The 12,207-nt window shown below is 42.9% G+C and overlaps 1 protein-coding gene across 1 annotated transcript in view; it reads right to left on the reverse strand.

Moving 5' to 3' along the window:
- PLEKHM3 (pleckstrin homology domain containing M3) overlaps positions 1–12,207 on the reverse strand; it is a 180,746-nt gene that overhangs the window by 125,131 nt on the left and 43,408 nt on the right. Inside the window, exon 3 of the mRNA XM_052635992.1 lies at positions 380–525. Within this exon, the coding sequence (XP_052491952.1) occupies positions 380–525 (146 nt within the window). The remainder of the gene's footprint in view (positions 1–379; positions 526–12,207) is intronic.

The raw sequence follows: 12,207 nt of genomic DNA on the forward strand, positions 1-12,207 counted from the left end.
ATGGTGGTTTAGTCGCTCAGTTGTGTCTGACTCTCTTTGTGACCCCATGGACTGTAGCCCACCAGGCTCCCCTGTCCATGGGATTTCCCAAGCAAGAATACTGGAGTGGGTTGCCATTTTCTTCTCTAGGGGATCTTCCTGACCCAGGAATCGAACCTGGGTCTCCTGCATTGCAGGTAGATTCCTTATTGACTGAAATACAAGGGAAGCCCCAAATAATGCAATAGAAACAGTATATAGTGGGAAAAGAGCATAAAGTTGTAGCTTTTATGAGATGACCTTAATCAGGTCTGCCTCAAAGTCTCATTCTCTTTAGAATCCACGTGACAACAAGTAAAAAGCAAAATCACTATTATGCAGTGAACCCAGGAGCACCCACCTTGTATTTTGAAGTGTCCCAGTTGTGGACTATGCGGGCCGGGATCAGGAAGCTGTCGTCCACGTGGCAGCTGCTGCAGTAATACCACCCGCTGTAGTTGCACACCTTGGCTTTCCCGTTGGAAAGGCCTATGGATCGCTGGCATCCTGTTCAGGGCAGAAGAAAAGTCTGTGATTGCTGTACTTCTCTAACACTGTAGAATGAAGTTACACAATCCTCAAGTGAAACAAAAGTCAATGACAGGAAAAAAACTGCAGAGAATACATATACAGACACGTCCCCTTCCTCCGCCTGCAATGCAGGAAATGTGGGTTTGATCCCTGGGTCAGGAAGATCCCCTGAAGGAAATGGCCACCCACTCCAGTATCCTTGCCTGGGAAATCCCATGGACAGAGGAACCTGGTGGGCTTCAGTCCATGGGGTGGCAAAAAGTTGGACACGACTGAGTGACTGAGCATGCACGCCTCCTTCCTAGCCTGGTAGCTTCGCCCCTTTCGCCTCCTGGGGGACTGCTGATACTGGTACATTTCTGATCTCTTCTAATTCCACTTCAGTGCACAGCAGCCAGAGACCGTCTCTCTACAACCAACGCCCTTTCATCGCCTCTCTTCCTCCTCAGAAATCCTACTTCCACAAGGCACTTGGCTGAGGGCTTCTCATATAGGATCTTATTTAACCCATGCAACAACTCTATGAGGAAGATATTATCAGCTCTTTTTTACAGATGAATAAACTAAGGTTTATTTATCCAGGTGAAGTATTTTGTCTTGAGGTCGCCCAGCCAGTCAGGGCTTCCCTGGTGACTCAGATGGTAAAGAATCTGCTTGCAATGTGGGAGACCTGAGTTCAATCCCTGGGTTGAGAAGATCCCCTGAAGAAGGCAATGGCAACCCACTCCAGTGTTCTTGCCTGGAAAATCCCATGGACGGAGGAGCCTGGCAGGCTACAGTCCATGGGGTCGCAAAGAGTTGGGCGTGACTGAGGGACTAAGCACAGCACAGGCAGTCAGAGATGGAGACTGGACTGGGTTCTGAACTTGTCTAAGATGAACCTAAAACCTGACATGTAGCCTTCCTTGGCTGACAAAATCAGTGAAGGAATGTGCCCTTTGATTGGTCCCTACCTCTCCTTTCCAACTACCTACTCCTATGACTCTCCAACGGGAACAGAACCTCTTGGCTGAAGCCAGAGAAGCCTCTCCTCATTGTTCCCCAAATACACACAGTGTGCTCACTCCACCCTCCATATCTCGGCATCATTTGCTTCTTTCATGATATCCTTTTCTTCGATCTCTGCTTTGCCAGATCCTGCCCATCACTGAAGACCACTGCCTGCCTGCAAATGTTTGCCAAGGCCTTTTTCATGTCCAAGAAGTCCATGATTATGTGAGTGCCGTCCTGGTACTGACAGGGAAGCTGGTAATAATTGTGGCCTCGACAAAAAAGATGCCATTATTTACCTTTAGCTAGGAGGAACTACATTCTATTGATAATAGAAATTCTGTTACAATCAACCCAAAGGACAACATCCAGAACAGGTCATCAGGATTATAGAAACAGCATCACTTTTCTGATATGTCTTATCTACAGATTTCATTTTAGAAACCCTTCCTCATGGCCCATTTCATGGTTGGATGCCAAGAACCATACTGATCAAAGAAATCTCATATTAAGCCTATTTCATAAAATGGGTACAAAATGAAAGTGTTAGTCGCTCAGTCACGCCCAGCTCTTTGCAACCCCATGGATGGTAGCCCACCAGGCTATGTAGCCCTCTGTCTATGGAATTCTCCAGGCAAGAGTCCTGGTGTGGGTAGCCATTCCCTTCTCCAGGGGATCTTCCTGACCCAGTCATAGAACCTGGGTCTCCCACATTGCAAGTAGATTCTTTACCATCTGAACCATCAGGAAAGCACAGATTACCCTTAATAATAATAGTAATAATAATAAAATCAGAGTTGTTCCCCATTTCCACTAGAAGGAGCTCAAACATGTTTGACAGCCTAAGAGGATACTTACTCACATGAATTCATGAATGAAAGTATCAGAAAATTCCTAGAGCTTTCATGTTCATCACAAATAAAACAACATCAAGCAGGTCCACAAAGTATCCTCCAGAAAGAGAACTAGATCCCACTGTTTTGGAATACAAGAGATATTGAAAGATGGGGAGTAAATGTATTGGAATTGAGCTTCCAGAGTTTAATACTGTCTTCCTAGAATAACTACTTCTTTACGGTTGAGTAGCAACAAGATCGTAACAAGCTCCTATTTTTCAGATTGGCTGAGGACTGAGATATGCGTGAAATTGATAAGGAAAAACCAAACACACCTGCTGCTTCTGCTGGGAGTGGGAGGTGCCATCACTAGGCTCTGAACACTGGAATGCCATCTGCTGCACCCACGAGCATGGTGCTCATTTGCATACAGCACATGCCTCCTGAAACTACTGTGCTTTTTGATGTGCTTGTATAGCCACAACCACACTATAAACTGCTCAGATCTATTTTTTATCCTTAGCACTTAACACAGAACTTTACACATGACAGACCAGCAATAAATGTTTATGTTGAAGAGACGATAAACTGAAGATTATTTGGCACATAAACAGCCTCATGCATATAAAGAGATTTGAATGTCCCAGAGCTGTTCTGGAATTAATCCTTCTAACCTGCTCACCTGCCTTTTGAAAACAGCCTACTTTGGTGAATACCCCTGTGCAGGTATGTTGCCCATTCCAAGAAGTACACATTAAACATGACCACATATGGACTGTGAAACAGAGTTGAGCAGAACTTGACACATTCCAGACACTGTAGACATTCAAGCTGACTTAACACTGAAATGACACTGAACAGAATTCAATCTTCCCTAATGATTTAGAAAGTGAACGTGATCTTGTAGAAATTTGGGAGCACCATTATAGCTGAAATGTTCACCATAAAACATTGCAAAAATAAATGTACGTTATTTTAGCATTTTTGCTTTTGCTTGTTTGAATTTGGGGTATAATAAACAGTAAGCATTTGCTGAATGCTTTAGTAGGTCCTACTGGGCTTATTATTCTATAACTTTTAATGATTTTATTATTATCTCCTAGATGCAACCTAACACATAGGCAATATTAAAATACACAAGTGTGCTTTTTAAGAAAGCATATAGCCTGCAAATATGTATATCAACCAGGCACACAGGTTCAAAGCTTAACAGGCTGAGGGTTCAACTCAATAAGCTAAACAGCCTCAGCACTTTGCACAGGTGTCCAGGCTTGTAAAAGAAAAAGAGAACATGGCTAGGGTTCATACTTGTTTTAGCTGAGACACAAGCAGCAGCAACATAAACTCCTACCTCTAGTTCTTGGCTGTCTTTACTTTGATAACTTATTTAGAACCATGCTCTCCTGCTTTTGATGCTGAAATCACTCTACAAAAATGACTATAACAGAATACCTCATTCAAAATGGACGTAGGAAGCCCTGAAAGAGGAGGTCTCAGGCACACATTATTTGTGGCAGCTTACTTTATATAGCCAAGCACGAAGAAGGAAGATTTTCTCCTTGTCTGCCAACAATCCAGCCAACGAGAAGACACCACAACCCCGCACACTCACTGTCCTCCAATGAACTTTCCTTCAATACAGCCCCTCCCCGCTTCCCCTTTCCTAATAGAACTGCTCCTCTCCACGGTTCTCCAAACTTGCTTATGGTTCACCATGGTCTGCATGTCCCAAAGCAATTCCTCTGCTATTCCCAAATAAACTCAATTTTGTTCACTAAACTCTTAACCTTTTTTGTTTTAAAAGTTGACAGCTTCTAATGACCTAGAAGGTTCCGACTTCTCCCTGTGCTTAGGAGTGTTCTGGATACACGGTGTAGGGACAAGCGTACGTATAGGTCAGGAACCCTGGTTGCTCAGATGGTAAAGAATCTGCCAATTAATGCAGGAGACGCAGGTTCACTCCCTGAGTTGTGAAGATCCCCTGGAACAGGAAATAGCTACTCACTGGCAAGCCACTCCAGTATTCTTGCCTGGGAAATCCCATAGACAGAGGAGCCTGGCGGGCTACAGTCCATAGTGCTGCAGAGAGTCGGACATGACAGAAGCAACTAAGAGAGTCGGGAATCTTGCTCTTTCCTAAGGGAACGTGATGAGCCTGACCCATCAAACTCCCTAGGCTGCCCTTCCTCACCACAAAATAAACGAGTCAGCCTAAACCAGTGGTTTGCCAAATTCAGTGAGCATCAGAATTTTCCGGAGATGTTTGTGAAAAATGTAGTCCCTCTCAGCCCCAACCTGGCCCCAGAGATTCTGACCCTGTAAATCTGGGGTAGGGCCCAGGAACTTGCATTTCTACCCAACCAACCACCACCAGGGACTGTGGTAGGTAAAAGCTGAGGAGAGGAGAGTTCCCTGATTTCTAGGTGACTGCAAAGGTCCCTCCATGCTCAAAAATTCTGATCTAATTAAGTGAACTGCAGAGGTGGGGGTAGATGGCTAAATGAAAAGCTCATAATTTGTTACATAGTTTACTTTCTAGGCTTCTAAACTCAACATTTTAAATTCTTAGTCAATTTTCAAAAATTTACTATGTAGAAACAACAGTTCATTTTACCACCATTTTTTCCCAGAGCATTCACTGAGAAGCACCTTATTTGACTTAGAAAGAATTAAAATTTTTAATCTCCAAATCCAATGTATCTGTCATTGAAAGAACACAGGATAATCAGGAAAGATTAGAGTCCGGTTAGTGGCCTGGTGTAGATTCATTTTCTAAAAAATAACAGATACCATTTATCTGAAGAAGGATATACCTGTTCTTTCAATTAACTGCAAGATTTCCTGCTTTAATATCCTCCTAGCAAATCATGGACTAAAAACAATTCCCCATAACACCCTGGGATTTCACTCTACCACTATGAGGTTTTCAACCGGAGTTGGGAGGGGTGTATTTTCTTCATAATGACCACTAGAAAAACACATTTTTTGGAGGAGGCCAAAGCTGGACTCTGACAAGGGACCTTCTGAGGAGAAAAAATAGAGCTGCAAAGCAGAGACAAAAAAATAATTAACTGAAATAACTAATTAGAACTTATTTACATATTACATTTTCATGTACTTTCAAACAGACTTTTCAACAATGTTTCTAAATTAAAAGGCATTTGTCATGAGAACTGCTCCACACATAGGATCAAAGCAAATACATTCTTCCCTGTCTCTTTTTGAAACTTTTCAGAGAGTGTATTCAATTCATAGGAACAAAAAACTATCTCACAAGAGAACCTACTGGCCTTTTTTTTTTTATTATTGCTTCCCACCCCACTTCAATCTTTAATGAACACATGTTCTGAAGAGCTTAGCTTCCTTCTGATACACTTTGGGAAACAAATGTCACCATTTAACCAAAATCCTATTTGCTGCTTGTACAGTCCATTTCCCAAGGGGCCTTTCACTACAGACAACCAAAAAAGTCTGTTGCTGGGGGCTGAAGCAGAAATGTTGGCATAATTCTCCATGAGGGCATAGTCTTTCTTCTAACAAGGGTACCTAGTTAGCTCAGTTGGCTGCAGTGAGGTGTTGCTGAGGCTGAGATCTTGAGATGCCAACCAACCATCTCCCTCTACTTCCTGGCTCCCAGCTATAGCCCTCTTTGCCCCGGCCGGCAGGTGGAAAATTCATGGGCACAAGAGAAAAGTAACGAGGTCTATGTCTGGACCCAGGTGATTCACTAGGGAGAGAACTCGCCCAGTGCATTCTAAGTGGAGCCAGCCACGCTACCCTCTCCAGCTCATTTGGTAGGGGAAATCCAGGACTTTGTATCGGGAAGGAAGAAATGCCCTAAGAAGAGAACAGGAACAAACAAAGAGAAGACAAGGTACCTTTATAAAAGAGAGAAGAGAAAGAGAGTGCGCGGACGGACTTTCATTTGCTCTGTTAAAGCAGAAAAAATAAAACTGGCAAGTTTCGTTCCCTCTTTTATCTGGTGCATGGAGTAAGGACTGATGGCCTTAAGAGCGGAAGCAGCCCAGTTCCTGCCTCCTCCCTCCCACCAGGTGTTCTCTGGGGGAGACAGTGAGCCGTGGGACGTGCTGGGCAAACACTGATTGAATCACTGGAGCCTAATCAAATGCCTTAAGAATCAGATTTTCTAAAATGAAGAAAAACAATACGACTTCCCTGGTGGGCCAGTGGTTAAGCTTCCACTGCAGGGGGCAGGGGTTTGATCCCTGGTTGGGGAACTAAGGTTCCACATGTCTCAAGGCATGGTCAGAAAACAGAAACGGGGATGTCAATGACTTACTGTTTTACAAGAATTCGGGGGGAAAGGCATAAAGAACTTAGCTTTCCTAGCTTATAGCCTATAACCATTGGCTCATTAAGAAAATGTCAAATAAGCACTTTTTAAAAATAAGATGTCACACTCAGTATACAGTAGAAAATTCTGTTTCATGAGCCTAGCATTAGCATAAAGCTGGGCACAGTGTTTAAACAAAGAATTGCTGGACATAGGGAAGAAGTGATTTTTGCAAGGTAGCTTTGGTGTCCACTAAGGGAAGATGAGGGCAAAAGAAGGGGTGACAGAGGATGAGGTGGTTGGATGGCATCACTGACCCAGTGGACATAAGTTTGAGCAAACTCTGGGAGATAGTGAGGGACAGGGAAGCCTGGCGTGCTGTAGTACATGGGGTCACAAAGAGTCAGACACGACTCAGCAACTAAACAATTAAAAAAAGGGAACTTGGAACAAAGCACCCTGGCCTCCAGACTTGCATCCTCCACTGTCGAGGGGGATGGAGCTGCCAGGAGAGACTGTTCACACGTGTGTTCACAAGGTAACACAGGTGGGACCAAGGCTACAGAATTCTACATAATTGCAACAGTAGGAGGGCAAAGGTGAAGGACACTGAGAAATACCTCCTTAGAAATAAGTGATCCCAAACTTTATCCTATCTCAAGCATCCAAGTTACTCTGTATCTTTGGGACCGGGTGGTGACCCATAAAGTAGGAGACATCTACTTAGTCATAAAATCAATTAAGACAAGAAATACTTGGATTGGAGAATCGGCACAAGAAAACAAATGTCTCTGAGTATGCATTTTGTCTGTTATAATGAAAATAGTACCTATAAGCATCTCAAATGAAACTAAAGGAACAAAAGCGGAAATAAAGAAAAATCAATTGTGTCCCTCCTCTAACTGCTCATGTGAATACTATGACATGCTGCTGGTGGTCGCTGTGTTATATGGTCTCACTTTGGATGGTGTGCTGCGCTCAGTCATGCTTGACTCTTTGTGACCCCGTGGACTGTAGCCTGTCAGGTTCCTCTGCCCACAGGATTATTCTCACAAGAATACTGGAGTGGGTTGCCATTTCCTTCTCGACAGGATCTTCCTGATCCAGGAACTGAACTCATGTCTCTTGTGTCTCCTGCATTGGCAAGAGGGTACTTTACCATTAGTGGGGATCCCCTAAATGGTGATACTTCCAAATTATATTCTCCATAAGGTTTTAAGTCCTCTGGTAGGGGATTCTCCAGGAGATGAAAACTTCATGGTTGGGAGGGAATACACATACTCAAATGTATTCCTGAAATGTAGTGGCTGGTTGCTTCCAATGCTATTCTGAAAATCATTTCTGTTCATCAGAAAAGAATTTTCGTCTAGTGGGATTCATTTTATGTTTGTCTATAAAGGACTTTCATGGCACTGAGAGATTGTAAAGAGAAACTGTCACTCATCGTTGGCCAAATATCTGACTCCAAAAGTTGGGCTACCGAGTCAGAGGGCTGACGCATGTTAAAAAGTCCAAGTAACACTTGGAAGGAAATGTTCCTACTGTGGCTGACACATATTTAGGATAATTTAAGCTGGCACTTGTAGAATGGACTGTAACTTGCTAGGACAGCTATATGCTTAAGTACATAACAGAAGTAAATAACTCCTTGCTAGGACAGCTATATGCTTAAGTACATAACAGAAGTAAATAACTCCTTGCTAGGACAGCTATATGCTTAAGTACATAACAGAAGTAAATAACTCCTCTCATACAAAATGGAGATACCTAACCAAGGAATTTTCCTTTCAACACAGCAAGATGGCAAATGTTATACCCGTGAGGCATGAGCACTGCACCTGGACACAGTGAGTGTTCAGTGCACATTATATCCAGAGAGACAGACAGAGGTAACTGAGGCCAAGAGCCATCAACCGTTCAAGACAGAGGTCATCTACAAACACAATCACATGTTACTTGACTATACCTGCAGGACAGGGGCAACCAAAGAGAGATCTTTAAAAAAAACCTAAGCTGAATACTAATTGGTTTAACATTTTTAAGCATTCTAGGGCTTCCCTGGTGGCTCAGTGATAAACAATCCGCCTGCCAATGCAGGAGACAAGGGTTCAATGCCTGGTCTGACAGGATCCCATATGCTGCAGAATAACTAAGCCCATGAGCAAAACCCACGTGCCACAACTACTCCGAAGAGCTGTGCTCCGAGAGAAGCCCACACCCAACAACAAAGGGTGGCCCCACTCCCTGCAGGAAAACCTGCACAGAAACAAAGGTCCCGCAAAGCCAATAACATAAATATACAAAGTTATTTAAAAAATAAAATAAAGATATTCTCCAAGCTGTTAGCTGAGGTATTTTTTTTTTTCCACAATGAAATATTTAAGTTGCTAAGTCAGTTTCGATTTGCATGTTGTATTAACAGAGCTAGAAGTACTATATTTAAGTAAGAAACGAAGCAAAAAAATCATGTCAGGTAATTACTGCGGATTGAAAATATAGGCAGCACACCTGGTGGTCTCATGGATCTGTCTCCTTTTTGACAATGTCTGGATGGAACAGATGCTGGGATGCCCCTTCTTCCTACCTCTGACCACCTCCCAACCTTCTTTCTAGTTGTGACTGCTGGGACCCTCACCATCCTCTGCCTCTAGGACTAGACAACACCAGTTTTTGTGGTTAGCACCTCACTGCCAACCAGATTCATCAGAATTATTCCAGCGAGGTAGAGTCCACTCTCAACTACCTGGTCGGCCATCTGTGGGCCTCCTGCACCCACGGCTCCATGGGCGTCTAGTTGCACTGTATCACCGTGGCTCTGGGGCGTGTGAATCACTTCTGCCAGGTGGCTTGGGAGAAGCACAAGAGCAATGACTGTCTCTTGAAGATGTAAAACTAGCTCGGTGGCTGCACCCTCCTCCAGAACATGCAGAGGCCGTCCCAAGATCAGTGGAGTGAAACCCTGAAGAAGACCCTGAACCGGGCCCTGTGGGCTCTGCGGGCCCTGGGTTCTGTCCGCACAGACCTTTGCCTCTGTGATGTCATGGAGACTTACTGCCTGGATGAAGGGGTGAAACTCATCAAGGAGATGCACTGCGCGTGACTAGCCCCTGCGGGTGGGGCTGGGCGAGTATCTCAAGGCCTACCCTCTGGCAGGACTAGGAGCCTCAAAGCCCAGTGGGACCCATTTGCATGCCCCTGGTGTCAGGGCTTCTGGCCCCTGCAGTCACTAGGCAGATTTTTTTTTTTTTTAACCACTCTGGAGATCTCTCCTGAGCTGCGGACCAAATGGAAACAAGAAAGCTTTTGCAGGAAAAAAAAGAAAATAGAAACTAAAGACTTTCTTCTCTTGGTAAACTCTATAATGTTTATTTGTTTAATCTCATGGCATGTTGTTATTAAGATTATAAATCGTATGAAATGAATTAATAAATACCAAGTAGACTCCAACTCAAGTTGAGAAGTGTCAAGATTTATTGGTCTTTCGGGTAAACAATGATTGAGAACCAAGAGTCAATATTTAGTCAAAATTTATCTTGAAAGGCAATAAATCTTGATTTTTGCTAAGGCAAGTTAAGTAAATATGTGCACTATTCAAGAGATTCTGACTGCTTTTCTATCTACTAAATAGCTACACTGAGTTATAAATATAATGATCTGTGACATGGATTTTCATTTCCAAAGAAATGTTTTGAGCCGAGTTATTTTTATTTTCTTTTTAATGATAAGATGCTTCAATACCAGTATTTAGAGTAGTGTAAGATAAGTTTAATAATGAAATCTTATAAATTCAGCACCTAGTATATTTAAATCAGTCTAAAGTTAGTATTTTTTCATACTTGTTTTCCTCTTAAGAGTTTCTCTTTAAGTTCTATGCCTGTCTGCTCTTTCCATAAAGACTTTTGAGAAAATAGTAAGAAATTGAAACTGGAAAAAATAAATAAGCAAATGGATAAACAAATACCGACATAATGCTATCGATGTATGCAAGGTTTTGTTATAAGCACTTTACACACAAACACATTCATTTCTCTTATCATTCTGTGAGGTAGGTGTTATCCCCATTTACAGATGAAGAAACTGAGACAGAGGGTGGATACAGTAATTCTGCTCATGGTTGTACCTCTAGTGGAATAGGCACGACCTAGATGAAGTGCCTGATTTAGCACTTAATGAGCAACACCAACAGAAGCAGAAGATATTAAGAAGAGGTGGCAAGAATACACAGAAGAACTGTACAAAAAAGATCTTCATGGCCAAGATAATCATGATGGTGTGATCACTAATCTAGAGCCAGACATCCTGGAATGTGAACTCAAGTGGGCCTTAGAAAGCATCACTACGAACAAAGCTAGTGGAGGTGATGGAATTCCAGTTGAGCTGTTTCAAATCCTGAAAGATGATGCTGTGAAAGTGCTGCACTCAATATGCCAGCAAATTTGGAAAACTGAGCAGTGGCCACAGGACTGGAAAAGGTCAGTTTTCATTTCAATTCCAAAGAAAGGCAATGCTAAAGAATGCTCAAACTACCCCACAATTGCACTCATCTCACACGCTAGTAGAGTAATGCTCAAATTCTCCAAGCCAGGCTTCAGCAATACATGAACCATGAACTTCCAGATGTTCAAGCTGGTTTGAGAAAAGGCAGAGGAACCAGAGATCAAATTGCCAACATCCACTGGATCATCAAATCAGCAGGAGAGTTCCAGAAAAACATCTATTTCTGCTTTATTGACTATGCCAAAGCCTTTGACTGTGTGGATCACAATAAACTGTGGAAAATTCTGAAAGAGATGGGAATACCAGACCACCTGACCTGCCTCTTGAGAAATCTGTATGCAGGTCAGGAAGCAACAGTCGGAACTGGACATGGAACAACAAACTGGTTCCAAATAGGTAAAGGAGTACATCACGCCTGTATATTGTCACCCTGCTTATTTAACTTCTATGCAGAGTACATCATGAGAAACGCTGGGCTGGAAGAAACACTAGCTGGAATCAAGATTGCCGAGAGAAATATCAATAACCTCAGATATGCAGATGACACCACCCTTATGGCAGAAAGTGAAGAGGAACTAAAGAGCCTCTTGATGACAGTGAAAGAGGAGAGTGAAAAAGTTGGCTTAAAGCTCAACATTCAGAAAACGAAGATTATGGCATCCGGTCCCATCACTTCATGGGAAATAGATGGGGAAACAGTGGAAACAGTGTCAGACTTTACTTTTTGGGGCTCCAAAATCACTGCAGATGGTGATTGCACCCATGAAATTAAAAGATGCTTACTCCTTGGAAGAAAAGTTATGACCAACCTAGATAGTATATTCAAAAGCAGAGACATTACTTTGCCGACTAAGGTCTGTCTAGTCAAGGCTATGGTTTTTCCTTTGGTCATGTATGGATGTGAGAGTTGGACTGTGAAGAAGGCAGAGCGCCGAAGAATTGATGCTTTTGAACTGTGGTGTTGGAGAAGACTGTTGAGAGTCCCTTGGACTGCAAGGAGATCCAACCAGTCCATTCTGAAGGAGATCAACCCTGGGATTT

Source organism: Budorcas taxicolor, chromosome 2 (genome assembly GCF_023091745.1).
Source record: "Budorcas taxicolor isolate Tak-1 chromosome 2, Takin1.1, whole genome shotgun sequence".
NCBI lineage: Eukaryota > Metazoa > Chordata > Mammalia > Artiodactyla > Bovidae > Budorcas > Budorcas taxicolor.